The 19,718-nt window shown below is 32.1% G+C and overlaps 2 protein-coding genes across 2 annotated transcripts; both read left to right on the top strand.

Annotated features, from left to right (window-relative positions):
* Positions 1–16,623: 16,623 nt before the first annotated feature.
* Positions 16,624–17,280, top strand: LOC115877328. Its single transcript, XM_030893473.1, has one exon. The coding sequence runs from the start codon at positions 16,624–16,626 to the stop codon at positions 17,278–17,280; it is 657 nt and encodes a 218-aa protein (XP_030749333.1).
* Positions 17,281–17,486: 206 nt separating this feature from the next.
* On the top strand, positions 17,487–19,008 carry LOC115877277. Its single transcript, XM_030893412.1, has one exon. It carries the CDS (start codon positions 17,853–17,855, stop codon positions 18,921–18,923), a length of 1,071 nt encoding a protein of 356 aa, XP_030749272.1. The 5' UTR covers positions 17,487–17,852; the 3' UTR covers positions 18,924–19,008.
* The last annotated feature ends 710 nt before the right edge of the window (positions 19,009–19,718 follow it).

The following is a 19,718-nucleotide window of genomic DNA, read 5'->3' as shown; positions in this document are numbered from 1 at the left end:
TAAACTTAGAAAAAAGTTGAATATAATGAAAACCTTTTTTTTATTATTTTTTTGACATATCTCAAAAACTAAGCAAATTGATAGGTAAAAATGCAACAGAGTAAAATTGAAGGTTTTTTTTTGCCATATTTTTGTTCTCTTTCAATTTTTCTGTAGGTTTCTTAGCGACTACGGAATACAATGCGGCCCACAGTGGGGTATTTGACACCGATAGTTGATCGAAATTTTTTTATGTAGACCTTATATAAATTATTGCTATTTTCAATTAGAGGAAATAATATGAACAAAATAAAGGAGAATTCGTCGATTCTAAAAAAAGAAAGAAAAATCACTGTTCCAGTGTTTCCACGGTCAATGCCACTAATGCCAATAATATCGCAACTAATACTACTAATGCTACGACTGATCCGCGACCAATGCCCATACCACTAAAGCAGCTACTAATGCCAAATTGTGCTATACTGCTAATGGCACTAATGCGATCGCTTTGTACACAACAATGCCATCGCGGTTTACACCTGCATTAGTATATCACTGATTTGCAAATTAGAGGAAACCAAGAATGCTTTTCTCATTTTATCAGCAAAGTCGCAGTATTTTATTTTACTGTATGAAAGCCCAATGTTTACTAAGTAAAACGTATATAGACAATATGCTGAATTCTTCGAAATGCGCAACTAAATCTCTAAGTATAATAAAAATGTCACAAATTTAATCAAATTTTCTGAACGCCTAACATTTAGTTGCAAAAAAAAATTGTTAGTATAGGGAATATCAAAATAAATAATATGTTTTTGTAGAATAGATACCTGCAGCTTGCTGAGCCATTTTCAATCAAAACAATAATATAAACGTAAAAGGAGCACAAGAACAACAACAATTTATAATTTTAAACATAAAATTTAGCCATTATTTATTATTCAATTTAGCCTCTTATCTGTGAGAAGTAACAACTTTGACGTTTCGTTGAAACAAATGAATGCAACTAAACACACCCATAGCAACGCCGTTCATGGCAGACATGATTTAACTTATCATTTATTCTTTTTTTTGGGGAAATCTTAAACACATTTGCTTTTTCGAATTTCGATCACCTTTTTCATGCTAATACTCCACTGTGCGGCCCTTGCTCAGATCGTACGGAGTTAGTTCAAGTATCACTTTTTTTTTTGTGGTAAACATATTCATTTACTCTCAATAAAATAGGAAATTGCATTAGCAATTAGTAAAAATTAGTTATACAGGGTGTCTAATTAAGTGCAAATATATTTTATAAAATCTAATAAAATATTCTTTTTATAATACATTATTATAAAAAAAAAATTTCGCTTAAATTTTAATAACCACTGGATCTTTTCTAGGTTTTCTTTCTTATAAATTTAATCTACTATCTACACATGTTGCAATATTATAAAGATATTATGTTTTTTAACTAAAACTTCTATATTCAATTTTTTTTCGCGAAAAAACCTCATAGAGGTGTTTCTGGTGTCGAAACATACTACCCCTAAAAATATTTGCACTTATTTGAGACTCACCCTGTATAATCAACTAGTAAAAAACACTGATACAAAAAAAGAAAAGTGTGTTTTATTTATTTCAAATGTTCTATCACAAAGTAACGGAAAACTCCATGAACCGTTTATAAAAAGGCTATTTCAATTTTCTCACGTAACTTTTATATTCCATTCTTTTGACGCTCGTGTTGCCTCGCAGGCAACATTAACCAGCTCCGCTAATTCCTCCAGAGGAAAGATTAAGTACGTATTTAATTAACAAGTACCCGCCCTTCTTGCGAAACAAATTGTCCCATTGTGTGTGGCGCTCGCTGCTGCAACAGCTGGGGGACATTTATTTAAGCCCTTTATAGTTCGAATAACTAGTTCGGGTCGCGTCGCGTTTTCTTATTGCGACGCTTATTAATTGGAGGGATTGCGAAAAGAGCCGATAAACAAAAGGACTATTGTTGGGGACAAGAGCGCTGGAATCGGAAGATCACGTGATGTAAATTAGGTCGATGAATCTTACTCTGGGGAAGTTGTATGAATAAATGAATAAATATTAAGTCGTTATCAGATTGATGAGGACTTTCATTATGTATTTCTATTTTTTGACAATTAAACGGTATTTTTTTCTTATCTAATTATTTCTTCTACACAATAATGGATTGCTTTTTTCGCCTGGAAAATTGCGACATCCTTGGATAGGCCTCCGGGAAAGCTATTCCTTGTTTTGAGCCGTTTCTTTTCCAGCTCCTATTTGTTCCAACGTAGGTGAGCTATTGTATACCAGGTTCTTTAGATTCTTTATCTTCTCGTCCGTTAACTCTCTAAAGAGTACGGTAATATTATATCTCAATTGCGCGGATCGCAGTTCTCCATTTCTTTCTATCTTGAATGGCTTCTTCCTACGGTGCCATACTCTATATAGAGCGTCGCACAGTGCTTCGAACATATGGCTCTAGAGGACAAAAATACAAAACTTCTCTTTTATTGTAGGTAATTTATTCAAACTAGGTTTATTTGACACAAATGATGAGTCCTCTCATTGTACTAAATGATGATGTTCTTAGTCCCACGTTTATGAAAAAAAATCTTATAAATAATAAAAATGTTGGAGCTGTGTTCCATCTAAGGAAATAATAATTTATAGTATGAAAACGGTGTAAGTATTAAATAAATCCCTGTGATAAAAAAGAATTGAAATAACATTAGAACATGATTCCTACAATATAAGCCTAATAAAAGATAAAAATGTTTTTCTTTAATGAAAAAGAAACATTAATGTTATATTTAATTAAAAAAAAACTTAAGATAATACAAATTTTCTTTAGGACAACAAAATGCATAGATCGTAAGTACTCTGATTCAGAAGAATCACTGCTGACAGAATCTTCCAAATTTATAGTATCCAAATCACAGGTAGATGAAGTATCCTCACATATAAGATATTTCTGTACATCATTTTCTAATATGTTACTTGTTCGCGTTGTTACTGTTCTTTTTGTTGGTGTGAGGGGTTCGGATGTTAATAGTTACCTCTTTAATAGACCATATCCATATATTATTTTTCCTTTTCTTGGGTATGAAGTTTTATAATAAATTGAAAGATGGAAACTTTTTTAAGCGACGTTTCGCTCCAACATAGTGGGCTTTTTCAGGCACAAGTGGTGTCTCATTTGACTAGAAGGTTCATCAATATCTAATAAGAACATATTTTTTGAAATACAAATAATTTTGAGTTCTTGTCCTTATGATCAAGCCAAGTATTAGCCAGATCGGCATTGCTTATCAATTTTACTCCATCTGAAAAGTATTATAAAATAAAGTTCGTCGCAAGCAGACGCAGGTGAACTATACAAAAATTAAAAGTGTATGAATTTGGCAACAAAAATATTCAATAAATACGATATGTTTTGATATGTTTTTTAAATGCCTTTTTGAAGTTCTAAAACGTAAAATTTTTATACCCATTTAAGAATCATCTTAAAAAATAAATAAAAACTAAACAATCACGAACATGTTTAGAAATAAATTTAAAGTACATACCTTGTTTAACAATATCCATAGTGGCTTTCAATTAAGTACGTACCCGTTTAACTCCATAATATACAGAACTACTATGAATGTTATTCTTTTCACTGATGAGATAATGATCGCAAAATTTATTGTTAGTGAAAATATTTGCTAACAAAAACGCTGTTTATGAAAAATAATATACAGGATGGTTGAACATTGCTATAAGTATAAAATTATATATTCAGATATTAGTAAATTTTAACTTATTTTTTGATTTTTGTCCATGGGACGAAGCACTGTGCGTCGCACAGTGACTGAAAATGCAATTCTACGATTCCAAAAATATTTATGTTATGTAAGTATTTTTTCGGCTTTATAAATCAAGGTATAAGCTAATAAGCTCTTACAAATGATGTTGCAAAAGTTTTTTTTTAATAATAACTATAGATACGAGTGCCTTATATACGATTGTTTATTTATTTTCACAGTGAGAATCTAAAAAGAAATCAATGTTCCTTTTTTCCAAAAAACGCTGGACACGTCGATTATAGATTTTGTAAGCCATTTTTTTTTATGACATTTTAATGTATACAGGGTGTCCCAAAAATTGGGTTATGCCAGATAATTTTTTTGTCTTAACGGAAACACCTATATTTGTTATTTTATTTGTGGATTTTATGTCAAATTCTAGACATATTTTGCAAGTAACGGAAAATCGACATTTCAACCTCTTTGTCTACCTATACAGTGTCTACCATAATGTTGGCTACATATGGTATTTTTTTTAATTTATAGGATATGAGAAAATTTTGTATGGGAGATCGCTCCTGCATGTTTAGTAACTTTAAAGGTCATTATGACATCAGTCACGTGATCACTGTCATGGCGGCAAATTAAAAAAAACCGCCACGAAAACCCGAAAAGTGGGGTAAGATGGCAAAATATCGAAAAAAGTGTTTAAAATGACATTTTAAGGCTATCTGCAAAATTTGCGACAATTATAAAAAGTGGAAAATGCATATTTTTAGCCCTGGCTCCAAGCCTGGTTCTTCTATGAAAATTTTTTATATGGAATTTATTACTGGATTAGCTCCAGTAACTTGATATTCAAAGTATCGCACCTCTGAATTATTGGAAACCTGACAAACTGTCAAGAAACACGGCATTGCTACAAAAAAATACCGTTTCGAAATCGAATTTTCTGATTTTATCCTCTGGAAATGACTTCAATGTGAAATTTTGAATTGTTCTACTTTTCATGCAGTTTCTTTGTAAAATAATCAATAGTGTTAACAACTAAGTTTTCGTCTTCCGCTGAGTGATTTTCACTTCCAACAATATGTAAAACATAATCCAAGAGTATTTGTTGGCTGTTAAGTGTCCTAGGGTTGTAAAGGGCTCTTCGATTTCAAAACTTCAAAAACGTCGACACGCCTGATCGTCGCGAAATTGTCTATAAAAATACAAATTAAATGAGAAGGGACGCTTGGTGGCAAAAGTTTTCTGTTTCTTTTAGAAGGAAAAAAAGTAGAGAAAAAAATGGTGTTAGTATTTGAAAGTCGTAACAAGGCACAAAGAAGTTCTACCTTGTTATGCAACAACGTTTTCGCATTATTCTTTAATTTACAATGTACACTTTAATTGAGTGTCCTAAAGTATCTTTCATACTAAACATCATAATTTTATGTAAAGCATAAATTACATACCTCCAGAAATATGCAGCATGTTTTTGAGAAATCAAAACACACAAATATTAATTTAAGGAAACGATTAAGACTGCAATCGAAACAGAGATCAGAATTTCTCTAAACGGTGTATTAACTGTTTCGACTTGTTATCAATGTGGAGCAATTGTTTCTTAGCCAGGGCGCCTGGAATTTGTGTAGCACTGTTTATTAGCTTTCTTTGAAGGATAATATAGAATTTTGTAAAAGATTTCAGTCAATAAGAAATTTGAATTTTGGAACTTCAGAATTCAATTTTCTATCACTGTGCGTCGGCTACCTCTCGCATGTACTTGTGATGTGTGTCATCAGTGTTTCACAAGTACACGGGACCTACAGTTTATTACCGAATCCAAACGGCACTATTTGAGAAGGTGTACAAGGCAAATATACTCAAGGTGGTTTGCCATTGCTCGTTGGTCGCTCTATTTAGATAAATAAATATTTTTATTTAAATAAATAAAGCGACCGTACTGGCTGGGGATCGAACCCAGTACCTTCCGCTCCGCAGATCGACACACTAACGCTGGAGCTACGGCCGGCCACTTGAATGGCTAGAGAAGCTTTTTGTAGACCTTTACCAATAATTTCTTTACTTTGATCCACCCAGCGCTTGGTGGATTTTTTTCTTGGGGATATGCCATTAATCTGTCCTTCGATGATGAGTTTTTCTAGTTCATCTGTTTTTCTCGAAATGTGCTCAAAGTTCCTAAAAGGTATGACTGTTTTTTGTTGGTTGAAATTGCTCCTATATCCTGTACAATAAATTCGCATCATTCTTCTGTACGCCCACATTTTGAGAGCATCTATTTTTGTTCGGTTCGCAGTTTCAGGCTCCTAAAGCAGTAACAACAGATTAGGCTAAGATTCGCTGATTAAAGAAACAGAAAGTCCTAATTACCAATAGTCCTGAAGAACTAACTACAAGTCCAAATTAACGAACTAAATACAACCAGCAATAAAGTAGGTCCCAAAATGAATTTATCAAAAAATGATGAACAGTAATGCACAACAAATTAGTAGACAGAAAATACATTCTAATAAATCACACAGCACAGAACTTAGCAGAAGAATATACAGGGTGGCCCATCGAAAACGTTCCGCAAAGCATAACAGCCAGAGTAATTTTTTTTCAGAAAATTCAAAAACACGTCGATTTTGTTTGCGAGGGGGACAACTTTTGTCCCAAAAATGATTGCAAAATCTTCAACCCTCTAAGCGGGGGTGTCATCCCCCAGTTTTTTTTCAAATGGGAAGGGGGATCAAGTGGTACCGCAATGAAAAGGGATTTCTATTCTCTATACTTTCCCGCTTCGTTTTTGAAAATCGGTCGAGTCATTGAGAAAATATTAAGGATTGAAATTTGAAAAGCTTATTTAAACATTTATCAGAGTAAACGATAAGGATAAATTCCTTCGTCCAATTTGCTGTTTTTTCTTATTATTTCTAGATGTTTATACGCATTTTTTCACTTGCCACAAGGTTGGACGATCAGGTGCGGTAGTTGCTAGATAGCTGTTCTGTGACTTGTGCGTTGAAGTTCTTCTCAATATTGTTAAACTTTTTAACAATTATGATGTACTCACATGCAGAAAAAGTGGAAATAAGTTCCACCCGTACAAAATTCAGTTGGTACAAGAACTCAACGAAGACGATTTTGGCCGTCGCTTGCAATTTTGCGAAACTATGAGTGAACGAGTGGCGAATGATAATAATTTCCTATTTAATGTGTGTTTTCGGATGAGTGTACTTTCTTTTTGAACGGTGTAGTTAATCGGCACAACTGTCGGTACTGGGCTGAGGACAACCCCAGGGTTTTTCACGAGGTGCACACACAAAACCCTCAGAAATTGAACATGTGGGCTGGTATTTTTGGAAATTCTATTGTGGGTCCTTTTTTTTCTTCCTAGAAATCAGGTGACATGTACTTGGATTTACTGGAAAATACTATCGACCCAGCCCTAACTGACATCATAGAGAACAATCCTGGATACGTTGAAGCCGAACTAATATTTCAACAAGACGGTGCACCTCCACATCACTCTCAAAATGTGCGTAATTATTTAAATAATAACTTTCCCGGTCGGTGGATCGGACAGAGGGGTGCAATTGAGTGGCCTGCCCGGTCACCCGACTTGACTCCTTTAGACTTTTTTTCTATGGGGACACATAAAAAGTAAAGTGTATAGCACTAGTAACCTAACCCGCCTCATTAGAAGACCTGCGAAGACGCAGGTCTTCTAATTTGATTATTGATGTTAGTCGCGAAGTGACCCCGCAAGTTCTTCAGAATGTTCGAGAACGGTTTGAAAATAATTTGTATTACTGTATGGAGGTTGACGGGCAACATTTTCAGCATTTGCTTCATTAATAAGGCAAGTTTTTTTAATTAATTCAATTTATGCGTTTTTTTGCAAAAAGTACTATTTTCAAATTTCAATCCTTCATATTTTCAAAATGACTCGACCGATTTTTAAAAGCGAAGCGGGGAAATATAGAAAATAGAAAGCCCTTTTCATTCCGGAGCCACTCGACTCCCCTTCCCATTCGAAAAAAGTTGGGGGATGACACCCCCGCTTAAAGGGTTAAAGATTTTGCAATCATTTTTGCGTCAAAAGTTGTCCCCCTCACAAACAAAATTGACGTGTTTTTGGATTTTTTGAAAAAAAATATACCCTGGCCGTTATGCCTTGCGGAACGTTTTTGATGGGCCACCCTGTATACATTTGAGACACACAGCTTGGGATCTCTACTACTACAAATCAACAAAACAATTAAGTTAGCATGTCGTTCCTATAAAAGAAACTCAAAATCATATTCAAATCTAGAATGCCACTTTATCTAATTCTTTAGAAAACATTCGACCAATTTGTATTACCAGTCATGACCTATACATGCGAAATATACCATAATTTTTATAAAAATCGAAGTAAACACTATTAATAGACAAATGTGAAGTCAACAAAACCCTTACTGACGAAGAATGTACCGATGAAATATCTAAAATTCCAAATATTTTCAGAGATAAAACGGTTCAAGTCCAAAAAAACTATAAAGAAACATTCTTAAAAATGACTGCAGTTGTATTTTGAGTTACTTTAGTTTGCAACTATACAATTTAAAATATAATTTTATAATTTTGCATTATTATTTTATAATTTTTATTTTGCATTTGTGTGAAGTTTTCTTCTCCAGCTTATTTTATTTTACACACCTAAAACAAATATAACAGGAAAACTGCAGGTCGCACAATGCTCAATGGAGCAAAACATGCTAGCAATAACCAAGAAAGGCCGTAGAGTTGAAGAGAGATCGAAGAATAGAGTTGTTACGACAAAAGGCCCAGGTAATAGATGTCATTCACAGAATCAAATCTCTTAAATGGCAATGGGTAGGATACATGCCAAGAAGGACGGACAACAGATGGACCGCAACAATTACAGCAGTACCCACGAAGAATTAAGAGACCTAGAGGAAGAACAAACCTGACATTGGGCCCGCATAGCTAATAATAGACCACAATGGGCCCAACTACAAAGAGACTACGTGAGTGCGGCTACACCATAATTAGAAATGGCTGAATAAGCTAAAAATGATGATGACGCAATTTATTAACATATGATTCCCCTTTTCTACATTTTTATATTTAAAAACTATATAGTAATTTCCTTGTATTTTTTTAATAAAAATCAAATAAATTATTAGTTTTAAACCATAATCAAATAGCAAACAATCAAATCTTAAGAACGAGGCAATAAAATAATTCAATATGCAATAACACAGAGGCAATAACAAATTTTTCAAAATTTAAATTAAGAAAATAAATTCATAGTGATTTAAAACTACTACTTTAATAGTTATTTATTATAAATGCAGGTATTTTGATTTTTAAGTACTTTATAAATAATGTTTTTAAAAATAGTAATATCAAGTCTGCAAAACGAGCCAGTGAAGATTTAGAGACATTGACATAAAAAATGGGTTTATTTAAAAAATAATAAACAAGTGTGTAAAAGAGTATGTAAATGCGTAAGAGATTGTAGAATTCCTATTCTATAAAATTTCGTTTAAACTTTCTGTACAACTCCCAATCTCTTATTCTGTTTTGATTCTCAAAGGACGTCCCTAACTTGATTGCGCTTGCAAACCTCCTTATTCATAAAATATATTGTCGGCTAAACGGGCCGAATGGATTTTCAAAGCCCCGTCCTTCTATCTCCCTTTTCGTAAACTTTAAGATAAACGGAGCTTGACGACGCCCACCTTTAAAAGCTCAAAACGTCGGAAACTTTTTTCGGTACTTTACTCACTCGCTCGCGTCAAAAGCAATCTGTCGTAATATTTCTTTGTAAAATTCCTTTCGGGTCTAACGACATCGTGCTCTCATTTCACTTCGAAAATTATCACTTGGAAGTTTTTTTATTTGCGAATTTCGGGTGTTGGAAGCTTTTTTTTATAATGTTTTTTTTTATTGTATTTGAAATTTGAATAAAAAAATCAATTTTTGTTCAAAGAAAACAACATGGAATAGAGGGAACAACATTAAAAAAAACTATACGATTTTCTGTGAATAAAACTGAAATAAATGTCGTGAAAATAATTTATTATTTTCATATACCGGGTGCGTCTCAAAAGTGGCTCACCCCTAAAACTTTTTTATTTTTTTAGATAAAAAACAATATGTGATAATATGTTAGTATACGACATAAAATAGGATTGATTGGCGTATTCAATTGTTTTTTATCACTTCCTATTTCACCGGAAATGACTATAAATTTTGATTTTTAAATTACACCCTCGGTATTTTTTAATTTATTCGATAGAAAATGACACTCTGAATAGAATGACATATCATATGTCAAATTCTGACATTTTCGTTTGAAAAAAATCGTATTTTAAAGTTCAATCTAGTTGTGTTATGGTTGTGTTAAAAACACTAATTTTTATTCAAAGAGCTTTGGAAAAATAGATTTGATAGTCTAATGTTTTCCGTGGTCTGGCGGGTTAAACGATGCCGAATTCGTATTTTTAATCATATCTCAAATTTTTTTAATGAAACGATGGTGGATCATTAGCATATTTGGAAAAAGCATTTTTTTATGAATAATTTGGTACCACACACTTCGTATTTCGAGTCAAATTATCCTTATGAACCGCATGTTACAATTTTAAATAAACCATATGAGAGAATGTCAAAAGTTGACATATGATATATCATTCTATTCAGAGTCTAATTTTCTATCGCATAAAGTAAAAAAATACCGATGGTGCGATTTAAAAATCAAAAGTTGTAATAATTTCGGTGAAACAGGCAGTGACCAATAACAATTCAATACATCAATCAATCCAAATTTATGTTATATGCTAACATACCAAATCTCGTTTTATTATGTAAAAAAGTAAAAAAGCTATAGGAGTGAGCCATTTTTGAGACGCACTCGGTATACCGGATGTTTTCCGAGCTTACTCCTATAACTTTTTATTTATTTCAGATAAAAAACGAGATCTGGTATGTTAGTATATGACCCAAATCAAGATTGGTTGACGTATTCAATTAGTTTAGGTCATTTTCTGTTTCACCGGAAATAACTAAAACTTTTTATTTTTAAATGGTACCCTGGATATTTTGATCGATTTGATAGAAAATGGCATTTAGAATTGAATGGACACATGTCAACTTTGGACACTTTAGCTAAAAATAATACTATTTTAAATTTCAACCTTGAGTGCCTTGGTGAGTGGCTCATTAACATATTTGGAACAAACATTTTTTAACGATTAATATGGTACCACGTTCTTTGTATTTTGAGTCAAATTGTCATTTAACGGCCATTGCATTCTAGATTAATATTTATAATATTATCTTTTAGCGAAAATGTCAAAAGTTGATATATGAGATGTCTTTCTATGTTCTTTGAATCTATAGTCTGTCCAACGAGAAGATCCTTGACAGTGATAGATGTGTCTGTCATTTTAATTTCAAAGTAGTTTATTTTATTTTACAAAAAAATAAGTTGGTACAACTGGAACGCATAGCTGGATATATTTAAAATTTGATTGACAAGATGACAAGTGATTACTTCAAAATATTGTGAAAAAAACTGTATAAAACTGAAAAAATGTAATCCAGTTATTTTATTTAATAAAAACGGTATGTGTTAATACAAAACAAACAAGAACAAGACACTACATACCAAAAAAATATAAAAAAGAACTATTATTTACTTTCAAGCTTTATGAAACTACCCGCATTTATGATTATATTTATCAATATAACTTATGTACAAATACAAATTTGTAATATTCCACAGGAATAAATAAATAACAACATAGGTAATAACATAGGTAAATAAAACAAACTATTTTATTAATAATAACACCTACCAAGTTTTATACCTTAAAGGTTGATTAATTAACTTTAGTCTTAATTTGTTTAAACCAGTACCTTTTGACATTATTTTTCTGCAGTACTAAAATCCATTATTTACCTATCGTGTGATGTCGATATTTTACAGCTACTACAGTTTTTAGTATGTGTTTAGTTTGATCCTTCTACCATATACGAGATGCATTTATCTACGACGAAATGGTATACTCCAAACTTTATCGATGGCAACTTCATTGGTGTATAAGACTTTCTGCCTGGGCAGCGAGTATTAACCATAAACTGTGCTCTGGGTCTACAGTTAATTTTCACTCGATTTTTCCTCCGCTTGATTTGAAAAGACACAAAACATATTTTTTAATAAAACAATACCTACTAGTATTTATAATAATAATTATATTTTTTTATACTGTCCTAAATTATGGTGAGTGTCCTATTGTAAACTGTTTTGGCAGTATGTGTTGTAGTGAGTTATTTCCACCATACTAGAGATACATAGAAGCCATTCAGGTACTTACACTAACGTTACTTTGATAATTTCTCCCAATATATTTAGAGCACGCATCCAATGCCATATTAGTCTTAAATGCATCATCTTCCAAAACGCAGGGTATTTAACAAAAGTTGACACAAAATTATAACCTATAATTTGGCAAGACTTTGACAAGCGTCAAAAATGACATAAATCTAAAGGCGAGTTCATACGCATCGGCGTCCGTTTGTCGTTCATCGTTCCGTCAAACCAATAAAATTGAAATACGATCTGTCATTTTTTAAATAAACCAATAAAACTGGTTAAAAACAACAAGACACGACGCATGACGGATTTATATTTAAACCCATCCATAGATAACTTAAAAATTATTCGAAACTTTTTGTAGTAAAATAAATAGATTGGTATGGGACGTCATCTGCTTTTCTTCTGTCATCGTCTGTCGAAATCTTACCGGAGAAAAAAAAACAGAGTATATATAAAAAAATTATATAAAAATTCTGGTCACTTAACTGCTGATATAGAAATTTAATTCTACGCTGTGTTTGTCATAATGTGGATCAACCTGCTCTCACTACCGGTTTCGAGCTTGGGTAAATCCACAAAAAAATTACAACCACAGCGTAGAGTAGTTAATTCCGACTTGTCGGAAAGTATCGGTTAAATATTAAGTCTCGAACGGGAGATAGCAACCTGCGTGCAATGGTAGTACTTTCGTACCACCGAGGAGCAACTATCGCTAGTAAAAGGATTGTAAAAGGCTTTTTTTCAGGCAAGCCAAATTATAAAATGGAAAACAAAATTCTTGCAGTATAGGTATACAGGGTGTCCCAGAAATAAGTGCAGATATTTTAACTGGTAGTATAGTTCAACCCCAGAAACACGCCTATGAGGTTTTTTTTGCGAAAAAAAAATGTTGAAAATTTAAAATTTTTCTTGACATTTTCCGGGAAATTTGAAAAAACTTTTTAGTGCCACTTGTTTATTCACCTGAGATTTCTCTACGGTGTATCTAAACCATGCAGTGTTGTAACCTCCTATATTATCCACATTCTACATAGTTCTACATTTATAAATTCATAGAAAAATTTCTACTCAAAAATTAAAAATGTTAAATTTTCATCAGTGCCTCATTATTAATAATTATTATAGAAAAAAACACATTAATTATTTTTACTACTTACCCTTTCAATGAAAACTTAACAAAAACCACCGAAAATTAACTAAAACATTACGTTTATGACGTTTACGAAAATGATTCATCATATTATTCACAACCAGGTCACAAAAAAAAATTCCTAAAATGTTTATCGTAATTTAGAATTCAATATTTGTTTTCTTTCATGTTTCTCTGTTTTATTTGAACCACTGATTTACAAAACACCTTAAAAAGCGCACATTACTTTGAATACCGTCTCTTATCGCCACTTTACGAACTACTTTCAATTTAAGACATGTTTCACTCAACAATTTTAAATACGTATTTTGTTTTTTCGCTATTTTTCGATGTATTTTGACAGCCCGACCGTCGCGCGTCAGCCAAGAGTGCCACGTGTGAACTGGTCCTTTGAGCCGCGCCGTCGTGGCAGGCTTGCGTCAGACGACGATGTTAAGCAACGTTGTCGTAGTTACAACAATTTCAAATTCAAGAGATTCGAAGCAATCAAATTTGTATTAAATTCTAAAAATAAAACAGAGAAACATGAAAGGAAACAAACAAAACGAAAATGAATTGATTATTCGTCGGGCTGTTTTCGATATATTGAATTCTGAATTACGATAAACAATTTAGAAATTTTTTTTTGTGACCTTATCAATTATCAATTCATTTGTGTTTTGTTTGTTTCCTTTCATGTTTTTCTGTTTTATTTTTAAAATTTAATAAGAATTTGATTGCTTCGAGTGTCTTGAATTTGAAATTGTTGAAACTACGGCAACCTCGCATGACGCAAGCTCGACACGCCGGCGCGACAAAGAAGCAGTGAGCGGTTACCAACCAGTGATGCGTGGCTGTCTTGGCCGACGGATGTTTGGGCTGTTGACGGGATTGTCGAAATACATCGAAAAAATAGCGAAAAAGCAAAATACGTATTTAAAATTGTTGAGTGAAACATGTATTTTCTTAGATTGAAAGTAGTTCGTAAAGTGGCGGTAAGAGACAATAATTCTCAACATTTATTCATTCAGAAAGATATTCAAAGTAATGTGTAATGTGTGCTTTTCAAGGTGTTTTGTAAATCAGTGGTTCAAATTGTGATGAAGCCTATACGAAAATAATGTGTTAAGTTAAAAATGGGGACTGTTATTTTAGCAGTTTTTATAATAGCACGTACAAGTAAAGCAGCACAATGAAGTGTATTTATTCAAGTGTGTATCGAAAAAGAGAACTGTCGCAGTTACATCGATCTGTCATAAGTATCTTTTTTAATGTTGGGTAAGTTTTTTTAATTTAACTTTTAAACATTTAACTTTTAATTTATTTTATGTAATAATATCACAATCTTAAAAGTGTAATGCATCTCTGCAAACTCCTCAGGTGTTGTGATTTTATGACTTACTTGTAAACATATACTTTCTTGTCCATATGGCAACACAGTGCGTCGAATTAACTGAAATCCGGGCTTGATCCGGGTAATTGGATGTAGTTGGCAATATCTGCCGGTGGTTCTCAAAATGTTGCGATTATTTTTTTAAATTTTCAAAGTTAAATAACTCAGTTATTTTCAATTTATTTTAAAAATGGTAAAGAGAAAATATGTTTATTTTGACCAGATCTACCACCTCTTAAAATATCTGCACTCATTTCTGGGACACCCTGTATAATAAAATTATATAAAAAAATTCTTGCCACTTAACTGCTGATATAGAAATTTAATTCTATGCTGTGTTTGTCATAATGACAAACAATTTTTATATAATTTTATTATATACCTATACTGCAAGAAATCTGTTTTCCATTCTTTGATTCTTAGAGACCCATTCTATATTCATTGATTCTTGGATTCTACATGAAAATCTAAACATATTTTGTGTATCAGGTACAATTTTATATCAAACATGACCTTTCGTATGATATTTGCAGAACGAAAGAAAATTAAACACACCAGTTTCAGCAACAATGCATATTTTTCACAAATTGGTGTTGTTTGTTTTTTGGAAAACCCTTTAGTCTTTTTGTAAATACTTTACTTAAATGATTACAATAATTTATTAAACGATATAAAAAATGTTCCTAAAAACGTTACAATTACTAAGTTAACAAAAGTATAAAAAGACCATTTTTTAATTGAAACAAACATTTTTTTCTTTATAATTTAGTGTCTTCAAAACTAAAGTAACTTGTATAAAGTTGTTTATACCGGATCGTTAGAAGCATAGGAAATTATAGGATGGCAACTTAAGGTACGTTGGCATTTACCTGGTTTTACATTATTACCTGTTCAGTTTTAATTTAAAAATAGATTAGTTCAAAATTTACATTTAATTTCCTATATTTCCAACAACGATGCACCACCTTTAATATGTTTTTTTAATAAATATTCTCTCAGTCAACATTTTCTTAAATATTTTTTTGCGTCATAGTGATTTTTTTTAATAAATTAGCAATATAGGTATAATTTTAAAATAAAAGTTAATGCAGGTTAGGATATAGTCAATAATAAAATTTGAGTTAACTTAAATTTTAGTTTCTAAGTTTGATGCCTAATTATTTTCTGAAATCAAAGAAATTTTAAAGTTTTAACGACGGTACTCCATTAATTCTAGTTCTTAATTTTAAGTTGAAATAAAAGGTCACGATAAAATTAATAAAGTAGAAGTCGAATTCTAAGGAAAAGTTCAGCGAGTTAGTGATTCGTTAGTAATAAAAAAGAAAATTCCAAGAACTCTTTATTCTTATTTTAATATTAATAAAATACTTTTCAATTATAATTCATTTAACAAAATGGTCCTTTTATTTTTATAGTAATATATAAAGTTATTCATACAATTTATGACAATAACCGTCAGAAAAACTGTCAAAACTGTAGTGAGTGTATTGACAGGGTGTTGCAAGCTCAATAGACATACAAACTAATGGAATTAAGAGACGAAATCATGTTCAAACTTTCTATTTTAGTGCGATATTCTTTTTACGTATAACCTAAGAATCAAGTGTACAAAGACAATAAATTGTCATCATAGTTTGAACAGTCAATGTATGTATAATGTATGTTATTGAGTCTGTCTAAACTAATGGTTAAGAAAATAGATACTAAGTAGTTAAGTAGTATAAGCTTGGCTATGGCTAGATAAACAGCGATTTGTACGAGCTCACGGTTTAGTTGGCATTTTAACGGTTGTTTTGATGTTTGTTCCCTGAAAGTTGAATAGAAATAGAAGGTAAAGTTGACAGACTTAAGGGAGAAAAAAAGTTGAATACCTGGTTTGATTGTATTAGTTGAATATTTGCTTCGTTAATATTTTCGAGATTCCGAGGTTGCCAGATCTTCATTTGGATTTAACATGAGTAAAGGAACTAGAAGTGCGTCAGTGTCCAATCCCCATGATGATAACCAACTAGAGACGATAATAACTAAGCTCGTCCCAAAATTGAATCAAAGAATTGAGAATCAGTTGGAAAACTTAAGTAACAGATTTGAAAAAATAGAAAACAGTGTTGGGAGTATTATGGAGAAACTTAATACAATAGAAAGTATGACCCAGTCCAATAGACAGTCTATAATAAAGATGGAAGGAAGAATGGATAACCTCGAATATAAAATCAGACAAAATTCTTTAAGAGTTGTTGGTTTGGAAGATGGCTCAGACGAAAACTTAGTGTCTAAAATGCTTACTCTACTCAATGATGCTGTAAGGGTGAAATGTTGTTTGCAAGAAATTAACAATGTTTATAGAATGGGTAAAATGGAAATTGGGAAATCAAGAGTAACAATAGTTTCATTCACATCAGTCTTAAAACGCAATGAAGTTTTTAATAACAGAAGAAATCTTAAGGGGACAGGCATTTACATTAACGAGGACCTGACAGCAAAGCAACATCAAGTATTGCTGGCAGCAAGAAGGAAATATGGCATGAGAAACGCATGGTCGACATATGGAAGAATTTTGGTTAATGATGGCAACAGCGTACAAGCGTTTAAAGAGGCAGACAATGTTTAAAATCCATGTTGGCTTTTTTGCGAAATACATATCCTTTTTTTTTCTCTACCAGCACTGGTGTCTATTTTTATAATTTATTTAATGTGAATATATTTAATACCTTGGAATATTTTTACTCTCTTTTTTGCGATTACAATGTATGATTACTAATAACTAATCGAAATTAATATTTTTTTACATATACATATATATATTTGCCTGCGTATAGGTACCTGCAAAGGACTATAGTACTATTGTGATTCTTTAACTATAAAATTTTCATTTTTTCTCGCTGTAGAGAATTTATTCGACAAAAAATGTTAGATATTTCTTTTTTGTTTCTATGGTCTCATTGCTAAAAAAAACAATATAATGATAGAATATTTTTACTTCGTTATAAGTTCATCAGATATGTACTGTTTTATTACCTTGTTTTTGATTATACCGTTGTATGCTTGATTTATTTTTATTTTTTTTTAATCTAATATCTGATGGGCTCGTATTTATTCGCTGAACGAGAATTATATCTCATTATTGTAGATCTATTTCTCTTTTAAATTTTCTGTGCACATTACTTTTGTTTAGCGTCTTATATGGCTTCGGCGAGCAGTAATAAAAATAAATTTTATTTTTCTCATTTTAATATAAGATCACTATGTTCAGATTTCGACAGTTTTTCTGATTATGTGGCGGCAGAGGCGTTTGATATTTATGGTCTCTCGGAAACATGGTTGAGTGAGCCTTTGAGTAGCAACAATTTTAAAATACATAACTATAATCTCGTTCGCAAAGACAGAGATGGCCGTGGTGGCGGAGTGGCATTTTATGTTGTCAATTCTTTAAAATTTCAGGTAATCGATACATCTGCCCAGCAGAGTGCCCTGGAACAACTTTGGATACGTACTAAAATAAATGGTAAAATTATTTGCTTCGGGACATTATATCGACCCCCCATGGCCAATTTGGCATCTTCTCTGGATGATCTGGAGAATGCCATTGTTAGTTTTTTGCCTGATTGCGATGTTGTCATGTTTGGCGGTGACTTGAATGTGGATATGTTGGAAGCGGGAAGCCCTGGGTGCTCTGCCATTAATCAGTTCTTCAATAAATATAATTTAACGCAATTAGTGCAGTCGCCCACTCGTATTTCTCAATTCGGGGGTAAATTAATTGATGTTTTGGTTACATCTAACCCAAAACTAATATCAGATGTGCAGGTTATTAATATGGATAATATATCTGACCATCATCTAGTATTAACAGATTTAGATCTTCAAAAAAATCGTGTGCCCATTTCCTATCGCACTTATCGTGATTATTCACATTTTGTTCTTACAGATTTTGTGAATGATCTTTTTAACGTGAACTGGCAAAACATATTTAATATGACTAATATTGATCAGATGATTACTTTTTTTCAAAAAAATATAACAGACGTATTTAATATACATGCACCACTTAAAACATCTAGGTTTTCTAAACCCCCCGCTCCCTGGATTACCGATAATATCAAATTTATGATGAAGCTGCGCCAGAAGGCTCTCACAAGATATAAAAAGTTAAAAACTGATACCTCTCTATATGAATACAAGCAGCTTCGTAATCTGGTAACAAGTGCTGTACGGAACGAAAAAAAGCTTATCTTGAATATAAATTTAGACTAGATCCTGCTTCTTTTTGGAAAACTTTAAATAACCTTAACATTACTTCTAAAAGCTCCGATGCATCTGCCTTGCTCCAGACCTCTGATGCGGCTGATCAGCTTAATTCTTTTTTCATTAGCAGCATTCCTCAAATAGGAGTGACAAATAATAATCAATTTATAGATAAATATTCTAATAAAATTCATCCAAATGTTCACAATGCTTTTAAATTTGAAGAAGTTAATGAAGCTGAAGTTGAAAGAATCATATATTCAATTAAAACATCTTCTGTTGGCTCTGATGGCATCGACATAAAAATGATTACTTTATTGATTCCATATTTGACACCCTACATAACTTATATCATTAATAAAGCTCTTTCTTCAAACACATTTCCATTAAGCTGGAAAATGGCAGATGTAATACCGGTGCCAAAAATGACGTTCTAGTGAACTTTCTCATTATCGTCCTATAAGTATTCTACCCATTTTCTCTAAAATATTAGAACGAATTATGTTTACACAACTTAATGAATTTGTTCTAAATAATTCTATAATACCCGTGACACAATCTGGGTTTCGAGCGCGGCATGGCACCACAACAGCGCTCTTGCATTTGTGATGATATTTTTCGTTCATTAGACAGTGGAAATGTGACTGCACTTGTACTGTTGGACTACAGCAAAGCGTTTGATACCCTTGATCATAATTTACTTCTCACCAAGCTAAAATATTTTGGTCTCCATGATTCCGCTCTTATACTTTTTAATAATTATTTAAGTAATAGGAAACAACGAGTACGGCTGGCATTTACGTT

This window comes from Sitophilus oryzae, unplaced genomic scaffold, assembly GCF_002938485.1.
Source record: "Sitophilus oryzae breed Bouriz unplaced genomic scaffold, Soryzae_2.0 scaffold_1443_pilon_pilon, whole genome shotgun sequence".
NCBI lineage: Eukaryota > Metazoa > Arthropoda > Insecta > Coleoptera > Curculionidae > Sitophilus > Sitophilus oryzae.
Note: the sequence above shows the minus strand (reverse complement) of the source record. Positions and strands in the feature narration are given on the sequence as shown.